A 22139-nucleotide genomic window follows, 5' to 3' on the forward strand; every position below is an offset into this window, starting at 1 on the left:
CTCTCTAGAAAATCAATAGAAACATATTTTTTTAAATCAATAAAACATATTAACTAAATAAACCCTTTTTGTAAAAAAGGAAAGGAAAGAAAGTGTAGCCCCTGGCTGGGTAGCTCAGTGGGTTAGAGCATTGTCCCAATCTGCCAAGGTTGGGGGGTTTGATACCCAGTCAGAGCATATACAAGAGTCAACCAGTGAATACATAAGTGGAACAACAAATCAATGTTTCTCTCTCTCTCAAAAATCAATAAGAAGTAGAAAACACAGAAAGTATAGTGGTGGCTGCCAGAGAGGTAGAGGGGTTATTGTTTAATGACTATAGAGTTTTAGTTTTACAAGATGAAATTGTTGTGGGGATGGATGGTGGTGATGGTTGCACACCAGTGTGAATGTATTCAATACCACTCACTGGTACACTTAAAAATGGTTATAATGGGCCCTGGCCAGTTTTGCTCAGCAGTTGAGCGTTGGCCTGTGAACCAGAGTCCCAGGTTCAGTTCCTGCTAGGGGCATGTACCGCCAAAATAAATAAATAAATAAATAAATGGTTATAATGGTAAATTTATGTTATGTGAATTTTACCTCAATTAAAAAATAAAAGACAGAAAGAACAATTCAAAAGATCAATGAAACAAAGAGCTGGTTCATTGACAAGATAAACAAGATTGATGGACCCTTAGCTCGACTCACCAAGAAACAGAGACAGAACCCAAATACACAAAATCAGAAACAAAAGAGGAGAAGTAACAACTAACACCACAAATACAAAGGATCATTAACAAATACTATTAACAATTATATGGCAACAAATTGGACAATCTAAGTGAAATAGAAAAATTTCTAGAAACACATAGTCTCCCAAAACTGAACCGGGAAGAGATAGAAAACTTGAACAGACCAATAACAACTAAGGAAACTGAAGACATAATCAAGACTCTCCCAGTAAACAAAAGCCCAGGCCTGGGCAGCTTCATGGGGGAGTTTTACCAAACATTCAAAGAAGAACTAACACCCATTCCCCTCAAACTATTTCAAAAAATTCAAGAAGGAAGACTTTTAAACTCGTTTTATGAGGCCAGTATAATTCTAATTCCAAAATCAGATAAAGACACTACAAAGAAAGAAAACTACAGACCAGTATCCCCAATGAACATAGATGCCAAAATCCTGACCAAAATACTAGCAAATTAGATCCAGCAATACCATAAAAAAATTACCATGACCAAGTGGGATTCATCCCAGGGATGCAAGGCTGGTACAATATTTGCAAATCAATAAATGTGATATATCACATAAAATGAAAGATAAAAACCATATGATCATATCAATAGATGCTGAAAAAGCATTAGACAAAATCCAGCCCCATTTCTGATAAAAACGCTCAGCAATGTGGGAATAGAGGGATCATATCTCAACATAATAAAGTCCATATATGAAAAACCTATAGCCAACATCATACTCAATGAGGAAAAACTAAAAGCATTTCCCTTAAGAACAGGAACAAGACAGGGATGCCCACTTTCGCCACCCTCATTTAACATAGTACTGGAAGTCTTAGCCACAGCAATTAGACATGAAGGAAAAATAAAAGGGATTCAAATTGGAAAGGAAGAAGTGATATCAGGTTATACTACAAAGCCACTGTCATCAAAACAGCCTGGTACTGGCACAAGAACAGGCATACAGATCAATGGAACAGAACAGAGAAACCAGAAATTGACCCAAGACATTATGCTCAATTAATATTTGACAAAGGTGCCAAGAGCATACAATGGAGTAAAGACAGCCTCTTTAATAAATGGTGTTGGGAAAATTGGACAGCTACAGGTAAAAAAAAAAAAAAAGAAACTAGAACATCAACTTAAACCCTACACAAGAATAAACTCAAAATGGATAAAAGACTTAAATGTGACATGTGGATCCATAAAAATCCTAGAAGAAAAGGTAGGCAACAAAATTTCAGACATCATACGCAGCAGAATTTTCACTGATACATTCCCTAAGGCAACAGACAAAGGAAAAAATGAACACATGGGACTACATCAAACTAGAAAGCTTCAGCACAGCAAAAGAAACAATCATCAAAATGGAAAGGGAACCCTCTGTGTAGGAGAGTATAATCGCCAATTATACATCAGATAAGGGGTTAATTTCCAAAATATATAGAGTGCTTATACAACTCAACAAACGGAAGACACAGAACCCAATTAAAAAATGGGCAGACAACCTAAATAGACACCTCTCCAAAAAGGACATACAAAGGGCCGAGACATACAAAGAAATGCTCAATGTCACTAATCATCAGAGAGATGCACCTTACACCTGCCAGAATGGCTGCCATCAACAAATCAGGACTTCTGGTCAAGATGGCAGCATAGGTAAACGCGGTATCGCGTCCTCCCGCAACCACATCAAAGTTACAACTAAACTACAGAACAATCATCATTCAAAACCGCCTGAAAACAAGCTGAATGGAAGTCCTACAACTACGGAATTAAAGCAGCATCCACATTGAGACTGGTAGGAAGGGCGGAAGCAGAGAGGCTGGTCCCACACCCACGTGTGGCGGATAAAAATCAGGAGGACACCTCAGCTGGGAAGGTCCTCCCTGAGGACTGAGGGGTCCCGGTCCCACACCAGGTGCCTCGCTCAGGGTTCCAGTGCCAGGAAGAGAATCGCCATAACTTCTGGCTGGAAAAACCAGCGGGAACTGAGGCTCAGGAAGGCTGAGGCGGCTGGAGCCCCAGGCAGCTCCTCTTAAAGAGCCTGCGCACAGACTCATCGGACTCACTCTCTCTAAGCTTGGAGGGGAGGCAGTTTGAGGGGTGCCAGAGACATACAGGGAAGAACTGAGCTGTTTGGCACTGGAGCAAGGGCTGGAGAGGGGGCTTTCTCCTGGACATATGTGCTGTCTGAGGCCTTTGTTCCTTTGGTAAGCCCTTCCCAGGGGGGCAGCAGACAGCTGCCATATCTGGGACCCCAGCAACCTGGCTCATACTGGTTGCCCCGCCCTGGTGATTCCCTAAGGCCCCGCCCCACCCAACTTTCAGGCCCTCCCAAGCTGTTGCCAGTTACTTAACCATAGGATTGGCCTGTCTTGGATCCTGCTTCAGGTTTTCCTAAATTCTTTCAAATGAGCAGCATCTGGTCTCAGCTAGCCCCCATACCTCCTGTTAAGTAATACATAGAAACAAACACAGGGAGGCAGCCAAAATGAGGAGACAAAGAAACAGGTCCCAAATGAAAGAACAGAAAAAAATCTCCAGGAAAAGAACTAAGCGAAATGGAGATAAGTAACCTAACAGATGCTGAGTTCAAAATACTGCTTATAAAGATGCTCAATGAACTTAGTGAGAACCTCAGCGAACTTAGTGAGGGCCTCAAGAGCATAAAAAAGGACCAGTCAGAAATGAAGGAATCCCTAACTGAAATAAAGAATAATTTACACAGATTCAATAGTAGAGTAGATAAAGCCAAGAAGCAAGCCATCGATTTGGAATATAAGGAAGCAAAAAACACCCAATCAGAACAGAAAAAAAAAAAAAAATGAGGATAGTGTAAGGAGCCTTGGGACAACTTCAAGCATGCCAACATTCGCATCTTGGGGGTGCCAGAAGGAGAAGAGAGAGAACAAGACATCGAAAACCTATTTGAAACAGTAATGGCAGAAAACTTCCCTAACTTGGTGAAGGAAACAGACATACAAGCCCAGGAAGCACAGAGAGTCCCAAACAAGATGAACCCCAAGAGGCCCACACCAAGACACATCATCATCAAAATGCAAAAGGTTCAAGACAAAGAGAGAATCTTAAAAGCAGCAAGAGAAAAGCAGTTAGTTACCTACAAGGGAGTTCCCATAAGACTGTCAGCTGATTTCTCAAAAGAAACTTTGCAGGCCAGAAGGGAGTGGCAAGAAATATTCAGAGTGATGAAAAGCAAGAACCTACAACCAACATGACTATCCTGCAAAGCTGTCATTTAGAATTAATGGCCATATAAAGAGTTTCTCAGACAAGAAAAAGTTAAAGGAGTTTATTACCACCAAACCGTTATTATATGAAGTGTTGAAGGGTCTTTTTGAAGAAAAAGATAAAGTATAAACAAACAAAAGGGTAATGAATACATGTCTACCGACAATGGAATCTACAAACAAAATGAACAGGCAGAACAGAAACATTCTCATAGATACAGAGAACATTTTGTTGGTTGCCAGATGGGAGGGGAGTTGGGGGAATGGGTGAAAAAGGTGAAGGGATTAAGAAGAACAAATTGGTTGCTAGACTGACAAACCTCAAAGGGAAGGGGGATTGGGAGTGGGAAGAAATAAACCAAAGAACTTATATGCATATATGCATAACCAATGGACACAGATAACAGTGTGGGGGGAAAGGCAGGAGGGGGGCGGGAGAGGGGAGGAGGGGGTCAGCAGGGGAAAAATGAGGAACATCTGTAATACATTCAACAATAAAGATTTTTAAAAAATCATCAAATAACAAGTGCCGACAAGGGTGTGGAGAAAAAGGGGGACTCTAGTACACTGCTGGTGGGAATGCAGACTGGTGCAGCCACTGTGGAAAACAGTATGGTGTTTCCTCAAAAAATTAAGAATCGATCTGCCATTTGACCCAGTGATCCCACTTCTAGGAATATATTCTAAGAAGCCTGAAACACCAATCAGAAAGAATAGATGTACCCTCATGTTCATAGCACTATTTACAATCGCTAAGATCTGGAAACAGCCCGTGTCCATCAATAGATAAGTGGATAAAAAAGCTGTGGTACATATATATAATGGAATACTATTTAGCTGTAAGAAAGAAAGATTTCTTATCCTTTGAGATGACATGGAGAGACCTCAAGAGTATTATGCTAAGCAAAATAAGCCAATCAGAGAAAGACAAATACCACATGATCTCACTTATTTGTGGAATATAATGAACAAGGTGGTCTGATGAATTAAGTAGACCCAGATACATAGAAAGGAGTATGGTTCATACTGACAGACCTCAGAGAAGGGGTGCAGGGGGGATGGATGAGATGAACTTATATGCATGTATGCATAACCAGTGGACATAGACAACAATGCTGTAGGGGAAGTGCGCGTGCAGGATGGGGAGGAGGGTGTCTAGGAGGGAATAAGGAGAAACGTCTGTAACAAAAATAAATTAATAAAAATTGGAGAGAAAAAAAGAGAGAAAGATTTGTACTTACTACTTTAGCCATGATACTAGGGAGTCCCATAGAAGTTGAGATGACCAGGACTTTGGCTAATTATATTGAAAACTGAAGTAAGGTTATATTTCTCAAACCCATCAAGTAATAAACAAGATTTAAAGATAGAATACCTAAAATTTCTCACTTAAACTCATTAAAAAATTATATTTTCCACCCTCTTTTCTACACTGTCCAATCTCTTGGAGTTGGCCTATATAACCTTTGGAGCTCAGTTTCCTTTTTGCTGTGATTTATTGGGCACCTGCAGTTTAGTTGGCAGAAGGCACTACTATAGGGCTTATGATTTTTGACATTTGTCATAAACGAGAAACCAAAATAAAAATGAGTGACCAGATGTAGCTAAGTGTTTATTAATACTTCTGCTACTTGGAATAATTGTATCATTGGTCTGAATGATATAGAATACATTGATATCAATCCTAGATTATAACGATGAAGAGCCAGGTTAACTATGGTTTTAATATTCTTTTCCCACCCCTCTCTCCACATTTGTTGACATGATTATAATATTATAATTTTTCTCTTGTCAAATACTGTAGGGTAAGCTTTATAAAAGAAGGAATTAGTTCTTGACACAGCTTGATTCCTGTCAGATGCTGATATTCTGCCCTATAAAATTCAAGTAATTGGGATCCTAAAAGAAAATGTTTAAAAGGATGTAGTTGAGCCCTGGCCAGTTTGGCTCTGCGGTTTGAGTGTTGGCCTGTGGTCTGGAGAGACCCGGGTTTGGTTCCCGCTAAGGGCACATACCTCAGTGGCAGTTTGTCCCTAACCCTGGATGTGTCCCTTTCATGTCGATCTCTCTCTCTCTCTCTCTCTCTCTCTCTCTCTCTCTCTCCCCCTCCCTCCCTCCCTCCCACTCTATCTGAACAAAATATCAAAAAAAAAAAGTCCTCGGGTGAGGATAAAAAAAGGATGTAGTTGAAATTACTACTAGTTGTTTGGGGAGTGAAGAAGGATAAAGTTGTTGTTTATGAATTGACATTTTTTGCACAGAGCATTTTAGTTGGTAATAAAGTTCAGTGATGGAATCAGATACTTGAAGTAAATGAATTGACCCATAAGACATGGCACCAGTGTCTTTTCATGTAATAACAGTACAACTCCAGCATACAGAAATTGTCCTTGGTGCCTTTCTGTAATAGAATCTGGTGTCTAAGAAAAATGCGAAGGATATACTAATTCTCAGTTATTTTCATAATGAAATATACTTCAGAAATGGAGATGGAAAGATATTAGATTATTCTGAAAGTGTGCCCTGTTATGATCTTAGAATCTAAAGATGAGAAACTTTTTTTATGGCAATTCTCATACCACTATATAAAACTTAACTCACTGAAACAGGAATTTATTGAATATACTCACCACTGGGCCAAGAAGATGGAGAGAAAAAAGAATGAGTGTAGATTACTTTTTTTTTTTTAATCCTCACCCCAGGACATTTTTGCATTTATCTTCAGATAGAGCAGGAGGGAGAGAGTAACATCGACTTGAGAGAGACACATCGACAGGCTGCCACCCACACAATCCCAACCGGGGCCAGGGACAAACTGCAACCAAGGTATGTGCCTTTAGTGGGAACCAAACCCGAGACTCTCTGGTCCGCGAGCCAATGCTGTAACTGCTGAGCCAAACTGGGCGGGGCTAGATTACATTTTTAACCCTCCTGTGGTTTACAGTCTACTTTAAAATATAAAACTGAGATTCTAAATTATGTGGTGCCAACCATTCAAGTACCATACAAGTTCAGGAAAGATAGACTGCTGAAGATTGGAGTCATTAAAGAAGCTTTCCAAAAGCAATTGAATTTCAGCTGGGCCTTGGAAAAAATGGTAGCATTTGGACAAACTGAGGGGAGAGGGAAAGACATGTCTGAGAATAGGGGCATTGTGTGGAGGCACAAAATTGAAAACAAGTAGACTTTGCGTATCAGTAGAGATGCTGACCTGGATAGGAAGTAGTGGAAAAAGAGGAGAAAATAATGTCACAAAAGTACAAGAGGACCAGAAAACTCTGCATTTTACATTCCTTTAAAATCTTTGGGAATGATTTTTAAATTATTAATTGTTAATCACCCGAGGACATTTTTTTCCATTGATTTTTATTTTTATTTTAAATTAATCTATTTATTTATTTAATTTTTTTTTTTGACTTTTGTAGAGACAGAGGAAGGGAGAGAGAGATAGAAACATTGATGTGAGAGAGAAACTTCGATCGGCTGCCTCCTGCATGCCCTACACTGGGGATTGGGCCCATAACCTGGGCATATGCCCTGATTGGGAATCGAACTGGCAATCTCTTGGTGCATGCGTCAATACTCAACCACTGTGCCACACCAGCCAGGCCTTTGCCCACTTTTTTTTTTTAATCCTCACCCGAGAACATTTTTCCATTTTTTTTTGTACAGATAGAGTGGGAGGGAGAGAGAGGAAGGGAGAGAGAGAGAGAAACATCGATGTGAAGGGACATTTGGCTGCCACCCGCACGACCAACCAGGGCCGGGGACAAACTGCAACCAAAGTACCCTTAGCGGGAACCGAACCCGGGTCTCTCTGGACCACAGGCTGACGCTCTAACCGCTGAGCCAAACTGGCCAGGGCCTTTGCCCACTTTTTAATTAGATTTTTTGGTGTTGAGTTATATGAGTTCTTTATAAATTTTGGATATTAACCTCTTATCAGATGTATCATTGGCAAATATGTCCTCCCATTCAGTGGGTTGTCTTTTCATTTTGTTGATGATTTCCTTTACTGTAAAAAAACTTTCTAGCTTGATATAGTCCTATTTGTTTATTTTTTCATTTGCTTCTTTTGCCCAAGGAGATATATCAGCAAAAATATTACTAAGAAAAATGTCTGAATTATACTGCTTATGTTTTCTTCTAGGAGTTTTATGGTTTTGAGTCTTTAAGTCTTTTATTAATTTTGAATTTATTTCTGTGTATGGTGTAAGAAGGTGGTCTGGTTTCACTTTTTGCATGTATCTGTCCAGTTTTCCCAACACCATTTATTGAATAGACTGTCTTTACCCCACTGTATGTTCTTACCTCCTTTGTCAAATATCAATTGACCATATGGTAGAATATAAGCTCCTCAAGAGCAAGGATCCTCATTTGTTTATTCATGGAAGTATTCCAAGCACCTAGCACAGAACCTGCACACAGTGGGTGCTTAATAAATATTTGCTGAGTAAATAAATGTCAACCAGCATAGCTCACTAAAGTGCTACAAAGCATCCCCAACTTACAAAACTCTTGTCCCTGTGTACATTGGTGGGAAATTTTTTATTGTCCATACCCAAAAGGAGAGTTGATCTTTTATTTAAAATTTTTTTCTTTGTTGATTTAGAGAGAGAGGAAGGGAGAGAGAGAGAGGGATAGAAACATCAGTGAGAGAGAATATCGACTAGCCACCTCCTGCATGCCCCCCACTGGGGATTTGGCACACACCCTGGGCATGTGCCCTGACCAGGAATCGAACCAGCAACCTCTTGGTGCATGGGTCGACACTCAATCAGATGGCTTTGCTGTTAGACTAACTACTATATAATTTCTCTGCTCTCAAAATTCCTCTTTTTACAATGGACTAATTTAGTCAGCTACTACAATCTTCTCTTTAAGATACTCAGACAGCCTTCCCAAAAAAGAAACTTCCTCAATCCATAGACGAAAGAATTTACCTTAGCGTACGGATTTTCTGCCTCCCTTTAGTTTTTCCTCCTTCATTCCCCTGACAACGTTTTCTCTAGAGTATTTTTGGAAGAAGTTTCCTGTTCTTATAAATTACATTGCTTACACATGCAGCCTATGAGCTGCTGCTGCTGTGGTTGTATTTATTTGTTGAACAGTTCTGTACTTTGGAATGATTCATTCAAGAGTCATGAAGCATTCAAAGCAGGATGTGTGACTCATTTAGTAAACAGCAGCATCTTGAAGTAGAGAGCAGGAGCCTAGGATTGACTACAGTACAGATGAAAATTATGTTGGCTTTGAGGTGTGGGTGTTTAGCCCCTTCTCTTCGTCTCCCTTTCCCTACTTCCCCAAACATAAATGATATCTTGCATTGGAATAGAAGCAGCACTGCAGTGAGGGTGGGAAGCCTCATCAAGACTTTTGCAGATCTCCCAGTTTCTTCTTTCAGAATACATGATCAACTGAAGTGATTTAGTTTGTTCAGAAAAAGGTCAGTTATTCTTTCTATCCTGCTCATCACCAATATATCACTATGTTAGAGCTTGCGCCCCATAGTTTCTCAAGTTTTCTCCAGCTTTTTCATACTATTTTCCTTCATCAAAATGTGCCTCAAAGTACTTGATACTGTAGTAAAAGAAAGCCATTCTGTCTGTGGAGCCCTGCCAAACCCAGAAACTTTAGAGAAGGGGATAGTTAGGTTTCAGCATAAATGAGTTTTCAGACTATCACAAATATAAACTAAATTCCTTATATTGTTCCCTAATAGATTAGGCATTCAGCGCTCATTTCCTAATAACTAAAAGAGTCCTGATTTGTCTCCTTCCAACAGTCTACTCTTCTAAAACAAGGAGAGGGACATGAATTAATCATAGGTCAGGATATAAGAGCATTTTAAAATGTGAGGCAAATCCACATGGAAACTGGAGCTGTGGTGGCCAAAAACAACATTTCAGGAATGAATTTGGCTAGGGGTTGAGTGCATATTGCACAGAAATTTCATTGGTCACAATACTTTACAAGGATTTAGCTTGAAAACATTTCTAATGCCCATATTCTTGCCCTTGGCTCAGAGTCAACATACAAAAATTTAGCTTTAGTTTGGCCTGAATTCTCATGTGCCCCTGAGTCTTCTCTACACTAGGTGCTGCTATTTCAAAAAATTTCTGGGAGTCTAGTATTAACCAGATTAGGAAAAGAACTCTCCCTAAACATTGACTTATATAGAATTATTTTGCAAAGAAAAACTAGTTTTTACTACAATACCTGTCTACCTTGAGATTAAAAAACGGAAAACTAGCCCTGGCTGGTTTGGCTCAGCGGTTAGACCATCGGCCTGCGGACCAATGAATTCTAATCCAGTCAAGTGAACGTACCTTGGTTGCAGTTCATCCCTAGCCCTGGTCAGGGTCGTACGGGAGGCAACCAGTTGATGTGTCTTCTCACATTGATGTATGTGTCTCTCTCTCCCTCCCTCTCTTCCTTCCTCTCTCCCACTCTATCTGAATATACATAGAAAAAAATATATCCTCAGGTGAGGATTAAAAAAGGGGGAGAAACTAGGTGAGTGTATGCTCTATGCCAGGTACTACATTAAATGTTTCAAATAATTATTTCATTTAAAAGCTTAAGAAAAGGGTATAAGGGAAACTTCTAGGGTGCCTGAAATGTTTCATAACTTTTATTTTCCCTTGCAGAGACCAATAATTATTTTATTAACTTGGATTTCTGAAATACAATGAAAAATACTGGTATTCCTAGTACAAGTCTGAGAAAATGAGAAATCTTTTTTTTTTTTTAATTTTTTTTTTCTTTATTGATTTTAGAAAGAGAGGAAGGGAGAGAGAGAAAGAGAGAGAAACATCAATGAGAGAGAACATCAATTGGCCGCCTCCTGCATGCCCCTCACTCGGGATTGGGTTCACAACCTGGGCATGTGCCCTGACCAGGAATAGAACAGGCCACCTCTTTGTGCATGGGTCGATGCTCAACTGCTGAGCCACACCAGCCGGGCTATTATTATTATTTAAGTATAGCTGGCATACAATGTGTTAATTTCAGGTGTAAAATATGATTTGTTATCTATAGACCTTACAAAGTGATCCCCATGACAATTCTAGTGACTTTCTGTCACCATACAAAGTTATCATGATTTTTTTTTTTTAATCCTCACCTGAGGATAATTTTTTTTTCATTTATCTTCAGACAGAGTGGGATGGAGAGAGAGAGGGAGAGAAACATCTATATGAGAGGGATATATCGACTGGTTGCCTCCCGCACGACCCCAACCAGGGTTGGGGACGAACTGCAACCGAGGTACATGCCCTTGGCTGGAATCAAACCTGCAACTCATTGGTCTGTGGGCTGACACTCTACCACTGAGCCAAACTGACCAGGGCCAAAGTTATCATGATATTAGTGACTGTATTCCTTGTGCTGTACATTACATCTCCATGACTTACTTTTTTTTAATTGATTTTTTTTAGAGAGAGAGAGGAAGGAAAATAGATAGAAATATCAATGTGAGAGAGAAACATTGATCAGCTGTCTCCTGCACGCCCCTACTGGGGATTGAGCCCACAACCCAGGAACGTGCCCTGACTAGGAATTGAACCAGGACCTCTCAGTCCACGGGACAATACTCAATCCACTGAGTAACACCAGTTCAGGCAAGCTTACTTATTTTGTAACTGGAAATTTGTACCTCTTGATCCCCTTCACCTTTTTGGTCCATCCCTCTACTCTCCTTTATATCTTTTTTTTTTTTTTTTTTTTTTTTTTTTTTTTTATCCTCACCCGAGGACATTTTTCCATTTTTTGTTCAGATAGAGCGGGAGGGAGAGAGAGGAAGAGAGAGAGAGAGAAACATCGACGTGAAAGGGACACATCGAGTGGCTGCCACCCGCACGACCAACCAGGGCCGGGGACAAACTGCAACCGAGGTACGTGCCCTTAGCGGGAACTGAACCCGGGTCTCTCTGTACCGCGGGCCGACGCTCCAACCGCTGAGCCAAACCGGCCAGGGCTCCTTTATATCTTGATCTGGGTTCTGATTACACAGGCTTATACTTACATAAAAATTAATTGAGCTGTACACTTAAGATTTGTATTTTGTGTGTTATACATCAATTTTTTTTTTTTTAAATCCTCACCCAAGGATACTTTTCCACTTATCCTCAGATAGAGTGGAAGGAGAGGAGAGAGAGAAACATCGACGTGACAGGGACACATTGATTGGTTGCCTCCTGCACGACCCCAACTGGGGCTGGGGATGAACCACAACTGAGGTACATGCCCTTGACCGGAATCAAACCTGAGACACATTAGTGCTCCAGCTGACACTCTAACTATTGAGCCAAACTGGCCAGGGCTATACATCAATTTTTTATAAATGTTTTCATTGATTTTTTAGAGAGAGAGGAAGGGAGAGAGAGATAGAAATATCAATGTGAGAGTGAAGCATCAATTGGCTGCCTCCTGCATGCCCCCTACTGGGAATCCAGCCTGCAACATAGGCATGTGCCCTGACCGGGAATCCAACTGGGACCTCTCAGCCCATGGGACAACGCCCAGTCCACTGAGCCACACCAGCCAGGCATATACATCAATTTTTTTAAATTAAAAATTTTGCCTGGCCAGCATGGCTCACTGGTTGAGCATCTACCCATGCATCAAGAGATCTCTTGTTCAATTCCTGGTCAGGGCATATGCCTAAGGGTGAGGGGCAAGCAGGAGGTGGCCAATCAGTGTTCTCTCTCATCGATGTTTCTATTTCTCTCTCCTTCTCCCTTCCTCTCTCTCTAAAATCAATAAAGAAAAAATATTAAAGAAAAAATCTTAAGACTTCATTCATTGAGATGTATTCCTGATTTATAGTTCTTACCATCCTTGTTCTACAAGGCATTCCTAACTGTTTACTTAACTCTGTTCATTTAGTCACTTTCCTGGTAGGTAGGATTCCAGATTCTGCTATCACAGAAGGACCGGTGAGAATGAAACTTCCTATTAATGGAAGGAAGGTGGTTTGACCAAAGATGTGCCATGGAAAATTGTTAATAAGAAACTACTTGCCTTGGCCAGTTTGGCTCAGTGTTTGGAGCGTCAGCCCGTGGACCAATGACTCACAGGTTCAATTCTGGTCAAGGGCATGTACTTCAATTGCAGTTTGTCCCCGGCCCTGGTTGGGGTCGTGCGGGAGGCAAACAGTCATTGCATCCCTCTCATGTCGATGTTTCTCTCTCTTTCCCTGTCTCCCATTTTATCTCAAAATAAATGGAAAAATACACTCGGGTAAGGAATTTAGAAAAAGAAACGGGGGTGGGGGAGGCTCTACTGTCCCTGCCCTTGCCAGTGTGGCTCAGTTGGGCATCATTGCATGCACCAAGGGGTTGCTCATTGGATTCCCTGTCAGTCCATGATTGGTTGCGGTCTAAATCCTGGGTGAGGCTTGTGCAGGAGAAAGCTGATGGGTGTTGTGCTCTCACATCGATGTTTTTCTCTCCCTGTCCCTTCCTCTTTCTCTAAAAATCAAGAAACTATTCTTTAAAAAAACAAAAAAAAACTATACTATCCCTGCCCATTCTGCAATTAATACTAGTTTTCAGATTGATTTCTTCATAGTCTTGATAATTCCATTTTATGCTTCTAAACATTTCTTAAAGTAAAAAGATCTCTTTTCTCACTGATTTTTTTTCTCCACCAGGGAGTGAAAATCTTAATTAGCCAAAGTTATTTTGATTTACTTCTGTATTATCTGTTTGTTACTAACACAGAAGTACATGAGAATTCCATTTAATCTGTTCTCCCAATTACAGTGCCTTCTGTCTCATCTTCATAATTTCCCTAAGTATTTGCAGATCTTGTAATAATACATCAGCCATTTTATAAAGTGAGGATGGAAGTTTTCTGCCTGATTTTTTCCCTTCCAAGTTTCAGATCCAAAAACATGTGTTGGCAGTTTGGCAAAGGGAACTGAAAAACAGCCTTTTTTGTTGTTGTTGTTTCTCTCTTCCTTTCCCTGTTACCCTGTAGCAAGTTTTCTCAACAGGGACACAGTTGACATTTTGAGTCAGATAATTTTTTGTTTTGGTGAACTGTCCTATGCATTAGGACATTTAGCAGTATCCTAGGCTCTACCCTCTAGATGTTAGTAGCATCTCCCATTTGTGACAAGCAAGAATGTCCCCAAACTGCCATATGTCCTCTGGGGTAGAGTTGCCTCTGATTGAGAGCCTTTGCCATATAGTGTAAAATGCATTTAGGGAAAATGGGTTTGGGGGGAAAGATTCAAGGTTGGCATGTAATTAAAATTCCTATCAGATCTTTGAGTATATTATCTAGATCAGAGCTGTTCAAAAGAAGTATAATGCAAATGCAAGCCATATATGCAATTTTAAATTTTCTAGAAGCCACATTAAAAAGTAGAAGTAAGCAATTGAAATTAATTTTAATATATTTAACCCGATATATCCAAACTATTCTCATTTCAACATATAATCAACATAAAGTTAATGAGATATTTTACATCCTCTTTTTCTTTTTGTATAGTCTTCAAAATCCAGTGTGTGTTTTGACATAGTAGTAGATCTAGCAACATGTGAAGAGCTCAACAGCCGCTTGTGACTAGCAACTGCCATAATGGATAGGGCAGATCGAAAGCATCTTGGTCTCTAGATATGGTGGAAATTAACACATAATAAATACTTTTCCTCTCTCATTTATTCTAAGAAACTGTTCTGACTCATTTACTTGAGCAAAAAAGATTCTATACCTGTGTTACCATACAAATCCCCTCCCAGAGCATATAAACTGCCTCTCTGACCCAGTGTGACTAAACTCTTAAGCCCCCATTTTGAATTTCCACCCTTTGTGTCTTGGAGAGGATTAATGTCTACACATTTACTGATATTTACCATTGTTTGTCCTACAACTACAGTGAGTATTCCCTGAGTGACTTTTTGCCAAAACCTTAGTCATAGGTAAAACCAAATAACAAAGGAAGACTAATTAAGGATGTTAACAAATGGGACGGCTAGATTTGTTGTTGTTGTTGTTTGTTTTGTTTTTGTTAGTCCTCACCCGAGGATATTTTTCTATTGATTTTTAGATAGAGTGAAAGAGAGGGAGGGAGCGAGAGGGAGAGAGAGAGAGAGAGAGAGAGAGAGAAACATCAACGTGAGAGGGACACATCAACTGATTGCCTCCTGCATGAACTCAATGAGGGCTGGGGATAAACTGCAACTAAGGTACATGCCCTTGGCTGGAATCAAACCTGGGACTCATTGGTCCACGGGCTGATGCTCTACTGCTGAGCCAAACTGGCCAAGGCCCTCTACCCTTTTTTTTTTTTTTTAATCCTCACCCGAGGACATTTTTCCATATTTTGTTCAGATAGAGTGGGAGGGAGAGAGAGAGAGAGAGAAACATCGACGTGAAAGGGACACATCGAGTGGTTGCCATATGCACGACCCAACCAGGGCCGGGCACAAACTGCAACTGAGGTACATGCCCTTACCTGGAACCGAACCTGGATCTCTGGACTGCAGGCCGACACTCTAACTGCTGAGCCAGACCAGCCAGGGCTCTACCCTTTTTTTTAATTGGGTACTTTGTCTTTCTTTTGTTGAGTTATATGAGTACTCTATATATTTTGGAAATTAACCCCTTATCTGATATATTGTTGGCAATTATGCTCTCCCATATAGTGGGTTCCCTTTCCATTTTGATAGTTGTGTCTGGCAGTCTCAGACCCTTTACAGTGACTTGTTTAACCAACAAATACCATACCCCTGGGTAACAGACTATTATTTCCTCCTTTCTCACCCCACCTCATCCTTTTTTCCTTAAGGAAAAATCTGTGATGGAAAAAGTTGATGCCTAGGGTTAACCAACAGTAGAGAACATGCAAGTTCTTGGCTAAATGTCCCCACACTTGATTCTTCAGTTTTGTCCCAAATCCATTGGAAACCACTAAGACATTCTTCTTTTGACTGTTTTACTTGGTTCTTCACACTTTTAATTGAAATTTCTCTTTGCCCTTTATGCCTATAGACCCAACCTAGAAGGATTTTAGATCTTAAGCTGGCTTTAGTTGTGATAGGGGCTCAGAGAAAATTTGGGGAAAGCTACTTTCAGGTAAAATAAAGGAACTTTAGTGTCGCTTTCTTGACTGGATAGTAGCTGGGATGGGGCCACCTCCTGTCTACTTAGTTTACAAGCAAGAAGAGCTGTGGGGTCCCTGGCTGGGTAGCTCAGTTGGTCAGAGCATCATCCCGATATGCCAAGATTGCAGATTTGATCCCCAGTCAGGGCATACACAGAAATCAACCAGCCCAGCCGGTGTGGCTCAGTGGTTGAGCATCAACCCATGCACCAAGAAGTGGCTAGTTTGATTCCCAGTCAGGGCATATGCCCAGGTTGTGGGACTGATCCCCAGTGGGGGCATGCAGGAGGCAGCCAGTCGATGTTCTCCCGCATCAATGTTCCTCTTTCTCCCCCCTCCCTTCCTCTCTAAAAGCAATAAAGAAAAAACAATTTTTTTAAATCAACCAGTGAATGCATCAATAAGTGGAACAATAACAAAAATTAATGTTTCTCTCTCCCTCTTTTTTCCTCTCTCTCTCTAACATCAATTTTCTAAAAAAAGAAGAAAATCTGTGGAAAAGAGGGCTAAAGGTATAGTGTTCTACGGGAAATGTATATCTAATGAAGAGAGTAAGAAGAGGGAACTAACCAATCATTTTTTTTAAAACAAAAAGACAAATAGAACCATGTTTCAAAACCTGGCTGGTGAAGGAACTGTGGAAAACAGCAGCATCCAAGTGGTTATGTGTTGTAGGCATGTTTTAATGAAGGAACATGGCCAGCCAGCCTAAAAGGAATTTTGAGGGTATCATTCTTTTGAATTACTGCTGTTCATCTGTTCTCTTCATCTCCCCCTTCTAAAGAACAGGTTGGAGCATAAATTATTGTCCAGTAACCCTGTCTTACTTAATTACAAACTGAGGCAGACTTAGCCTTATCTTTTCATTGTCTTTTAACCCAAACCCCTAAATAAATAAAATCTCTATACCTTTTCCTTTTCCCTTTCTTTCATCCTGCCTACAGGCTTCTTTCTACCCTAACAACAAAAAAATTCTGCTTGCATTTTTATTCTGCCTTTCCATAGCCAGCAGCATAGTACTGGCCCCTTTATGGCTGATGGAGCCCAGGCGCGCTGCCTGATGAAGGGAGACAGCATTTGGCCAATGGGGCTGGTGTGTGCCATTACTGCTGGCCATTGGGCCTCTGTCTTCTACAGCTCTGTCCTGACTCATTAAAATCCTAAGCCAAATAACTGGGCAGGCTCCTGCTGCAGCATTGTGGGGGCCAGAAAGTTAAATCGTTCTCCTAATCCTGCATAATTTATCTCCCTGTTATCTCCCCTCATAAATAGTCCATTTCAGCCCCACCATGGAGAGCTTAATTCTGAATTTCCTATTTTTGTGATGACCAATGAGTGCCCAGCCTTTCCCTTCTTCTCTTTTTATTATTATTATTAAAAATTATTTTCCCCTTGTTTACTACGAGTTTGCCTTAATGTTTTTTTTTTTTTTATTTGGACCCTCCTGCCTGGATTTCACTTCAGCAGCAATCTGTCCATTTCTCTCATTTGGACCTAATATTACAGAGCAGTTGGTGCTACAGTCTTCCCCTTCCTCTCTCCTCCCAGCTTTCTAGTGCCTCTTTTTCTCCTTCCCCGTTTTCTCCTTTTAAATCCATCACCTCTCCTTTCACATCACTTCCACTTTTTCTCCTTTCCCTGTACAGTCTGTCTTTCCAGTGACCAACTGTATCTCAGGATGTTTGGTAGGACATTTTTAAAGGGCACTGAATTGCTTTTTTTTTCCCTTCACATCTCCATTTCTGTTTCGTTTCAGAGATTTACAAACGAGGACCACCTGGCCGTTCATAAACACAAGCATGAGATGACATTGAAATTTGGCCCAGCCCGAACTGACTCAGTCATCATTGCAGGTATTTGCTGCCCCAGAACCCACGTGCCTTGATATTACCAGACAGTTAAGATTAATACCAGGGACCAGATGTACTGGGAGCTATACTCCCTATTTCCCATTAAGAGGCCTTACGTGATCTGCATTTAATCAGGAAAAGGGAACAGTAAAAGCTCCCAAGATTCTATTGTGCCCTCTACTCTGTTTTTAATACAAGATTGGGTTCTGCGGTTTTTGAGGGTAGGCGTTTTGAGGTTTTGTCTTAGCTTTTTTCAGTCTATTCCTTTCTTGCCTTCCTTTTATTAAGACATTGGAAGATTTATAGACAAAAGATGCCTTTGACATTTCTCCCTACCCACAATGAAGGGTTGAACAAAAGTAAGGAAGTCAACCTAGTCTGGCTGCTTCTCTTCCACTGGGTGTCAATTTTCCCCGAGCAGGCAGATTGTTAGTTCATCAATTCAGCTTCCCTTGTCAACCCAAACACCATTGAGAGCACATTTCCAAAGCTCAAATAAGACATTTTGTCAGTGGGACTTTCCTGTGCCAATTTGGGTGACCTAGAACCTATCACTGGTTATTTTAGTTTGTCTTGCTCACATATGCCATCTCAAGGACCATTCTCAGCAATCTCTCTCAAACCATGCTGCAGTTCTGTTGTGTCATTTTCAGCTAGACAGACATACAGACCAAAGTGGGCTTTTTCTTTTGATACCATAGGGGTTCTGATTTAGCCTGAGTTAAGCAAGCTTACCTCAATTTTTAACCTCTCTATACTTCTATACGTGAAGAAAGGGGCTTGCCCTTATGGATCTCCTATTCCTTATTACTTAAGCAATTATTGACTAAATATCTACTGTGTACACCAGGCACTTTGCTAGGAGCTTGTAGATTGTAATTCCTGGAAAAGGACATGAGTGGGGATCATTAATAATCCTTAAGAAATCTTGGGAGAGCCCTGGCCTGATAGCTCAGTTGGTTTGAGTGTCATTCTGATACCCCAAGGTTTTGAGTTTGATCTCCAGTCAGGGCACATACAAGAAGCAACCAATTAATGCATAAAAAAGTGGAACAATAAATTAATGTTTCTCTCTCTCTCTCTCCCTCCCTCGCTCCCTCTCTCTCAAATCAGTAAAACCCTGGCCAGTGTTTCTCAGTGGTTAGAGCATTGGCCCACGCACCAAAGGATTTGGTGTTCAATTCTCAGTCAAGGGCATGTACCTAGGTTGTAGGTTCAGTTCCCCACCCCGGTCAGGGCACATGCAGAAGACAACTAATCAGTGTGTCTCTCACGTCGATGTTTCCTTCTCTCTCATTCTCCCTCCCACTCTCTCTAAAAATAATGGAAAAAAATATCCTCAAGGTGAAGATTAACCAAAAAAATAAAATCAATAAATAAAAATTTTAAAAAGAAAAAATGAGCCCTGGCCAGTCTTGCTCAATGGTTAGAGCATTGGCCCACAGACCAGTGAGTCCTGGGTTCAATTCCGGTCAAGGGCACGTACCTCAGTTGCAGTTCGTCCCTGGCCCTGATTGGGGTCGTGCGGGAGGCAACCAGTCAATGTGTCTCTCTCACATCAGTGTTTCTCTCTCCCTCCCACTCTATCTGAAGAAAAATGGAAAAAATATCCTCAGGTGAGGATTAAAAAAAAAAAGAAAAAAATGAGGAAAGCCTAGGAGAAGTTTTAGAGGGAAGTGTGAAAGTGAATAGGGTATAAAGTAGGTAACACATATTTCAATTTATTAAGTCAGGGCATATATTAATGAAAATAATTTTAGTATTTGTAGTACAAGTGAATAATACAAACAAAAATACTAAGAGAATATTAAATGGAATTAATCAGAGACAATTTATGAAAGAGGTAAATTTGAGGCAAGGTTATCAAGTTGGAGAGGTTATTACACATTGGTGGAAAGGCCTGTGCTGAATCTCCAGTAGTGGTGAGAGAAATTGATATAGGACAGTCCCAAGGAAAGAAAGTGATTTCCTGTTATTCTTTGCATGCTATTTCTAGAGTGCTCGTCCCATTGCACATAACTTCAGTTCTCCTATCTAGGCTGGTAATCTCATATCTGTAAATTAAGACCTGGTGTTTCACACGTATTTCAGCCTCTAATCGAACACTTAAACTTGGCTGGCTTTCTGTCGTTCAAATCTTCATGCCGATGACGGAATGTATTTCTTTGTCCCCTAAACCAACTTCTCCTTTTGTTATTCAGTGATGGTATTCTCAAAATCTTGAGTTGTTTTATTTTTTTCTTCAGATTATCTCTGTTCTGTTCCAGCCTGTTCTTCCTGCCACCACCCTCATTATGCTTGGATTCCTCCATAGTATCCTAGCTGGTCTCTCTCCTTGACTAGCCTCTTATTATTTCCATCTTGCCAATTGAAAAGTCAATTTTCCTTAAATTCTTTTCCTCTGCTCAAAATCTGTCATTATCTTCCCATTTTTCTCTTACTTTAAGGCTATTTATACTTGGATTTTCAAGCTTTCTATAACCTAGCCCCATGGTACCAGTCCAACTTTATATACCTAACATGATTATCTTTTGACAGAGATAAACCCTTTTCTTTTCTTTTTTTAATCCTTACCCAAGGACATTTTCCCATTTATCTTCAGATAGAGCGGGAGGAGGAGAAAGGAGGAAGAGAGAGTGAGAGAGAGAGAAACATCAATGTAAAAGAGACACATTGATTGGTTGCCTCCCACACGACCCCAACCAGGACCAGGGATGAACCACAACCAAGGTATGTGCCCTTGGCTGGAATCGAACCTGGGAGTCTTTGGTCCACAGGCCGACGCTCTAACTGCTGAGCCAAACCAGCCAGGGCAGAGATAGACCTTTTTCTCATCATCTATACCCTGTCTCTCTCTGTACCTTTACCTGCCTTACTCCTATCTACCAAATCTTATCTTCTCTCTACCATCAAAAGCCATTTTTTTCTTGTTATTAATCCTCACCTGAGGATATTTTTCCATTGATTTTTAAGTGGAAGGAGGGGAGGAGGGAGAGACATCAATTGGTTGTCTCCCACATGACCTTGACCAGGCCTGGGGATCGAACTGGCAACCCAAGCAACTACCCTTGACCAAGAGTTGAACTCGAGATCCTTCAGTCTGTGGACTGACGCTCTAACCACTGAGTCAAAGGGGCCAGGGCTAAAGCCATTCTTTAAGGCACAGCTCAAGTCCTGCTTCTGGAAACCTCCTAACTGCTATCATTAATTTCTTTATTTAATTTCTGCAATTTTATTCTCTACTGCACATGACACAGATTTTTTTGTATACTAGGATGCTATCTATGTATGTTAGTTTTATTTCCTCAACTAGAAAGCATTCTCTTATTCTCTAGGGCAAGAGCCATGTCTTATATTTGGGCAAAATTCCTGTTTTCTTATTTATCTTTTCCCCCAGATTTCCACACAAGTTTATGCATGTAGCACCAAAACATAGAAAGTATTTAGTAAACACTTGTTGATTGCTTCAGGATCATCAGAGCAGATTAAAGGTTTTCTTATACATTTTCTTATACATTGTTCAGGAATAGGAGAAGTTTGTATGAGCCTCAAATCAGAGATCCAAAGGCCCTCTTCTGCCGTAGCCATGCCCTTAACTGCCCCATCCTGGTTCACCTGAGTTGTAATTTTTTGTGTGCCCTTACTGAAGTTCTCTCTAAGCATAAAGGATGATATTACCTCTACTCACCCGGGGATGGAGGGAAAGTGGCTATATCGTTGGCCAACCAAAGCTGCCAGAGAAGCTTTTAAAACTATTTTGGGAGGTAGTGGTAACTTTTTCAAACACTCTGATTCAGAAGAGGGTTTGTTAAAAAAATGTTTTTTAATTATGTTGTTTCCATGGAAAATCCCACTGGACTATTCCCAATTGATCATGCTAGAAGGAGCGATTTTAACTCCAGGTCTCACTCCTTAAAATATTATTTAAACATTGTTCTATTTCTATCATTCAATCTAGGGGTTTGGAATATAAGATGAATCTGTGAGTTAACTATCATGTCAAGGAAAACCGTCTAATAGAGTTAGGATCAGGGAACAAGATTTAACTGACCTAAGAGAAAAACTAGAAAAGCAGAATGAGGAGAGAGTAGTTCAAATCTAAAATTCAAGTTGCTTGAAAAGTTTCCGTGGATTACCGAGAGCCTTCCTCTTCCCAAGGGCAGGGGCACTCTGTTGAGGAAAGATTTGTGCATCCCCTGAGATA

At 40.5% G+C, this 22139-nt stretch overlaps 1 protein-coding gene across 4 annotated transcripts in view; it reads left to right on the plus strand.

Moving 5' to 3' along the window:
• Positions 1-22139, plus strand: part of LOC118623434 (cyclic AMP-dependent transcription factor ATF-7) — a 113798-nt gene that overhangs the window by 63141 nt on the left and 28518 nt on the right. For 3 of the 4 annotated variants that reach the window (XM_036250999.1, XM_036250998.1, XM_036250997.1), the window contains exon 3: positions 17842-17938. In XM_036250999.1, the coding sequence (XP_036106892.1) occupies positions 17842-17938 (97 nt within the window). Of the gene's footprint in view, positions 1-16568; positions 16598-17841; positions 17939-22139 lie in introns of all 4 variants that reach the window. The other variant, XM_036250996.1, reaches the window with a different exon arrangement.

Source organism: Molossus molossus, unplaced genomic scaffold (genome assembly GCF_014108415.1).
Source record: "Molossus molossus isolate mMolMol1 unplaced genomic scaffold, mMolMol1.p scaffold_m16_p_10, whole genome shotgun sequence".
NCBI classification, from domain to species: domain Eukaryota; kingdom Metazoa; phylum Chordata; class Mammalia; order Chiroptera; family Molossidae; genus Molossus; species Molossus molossus.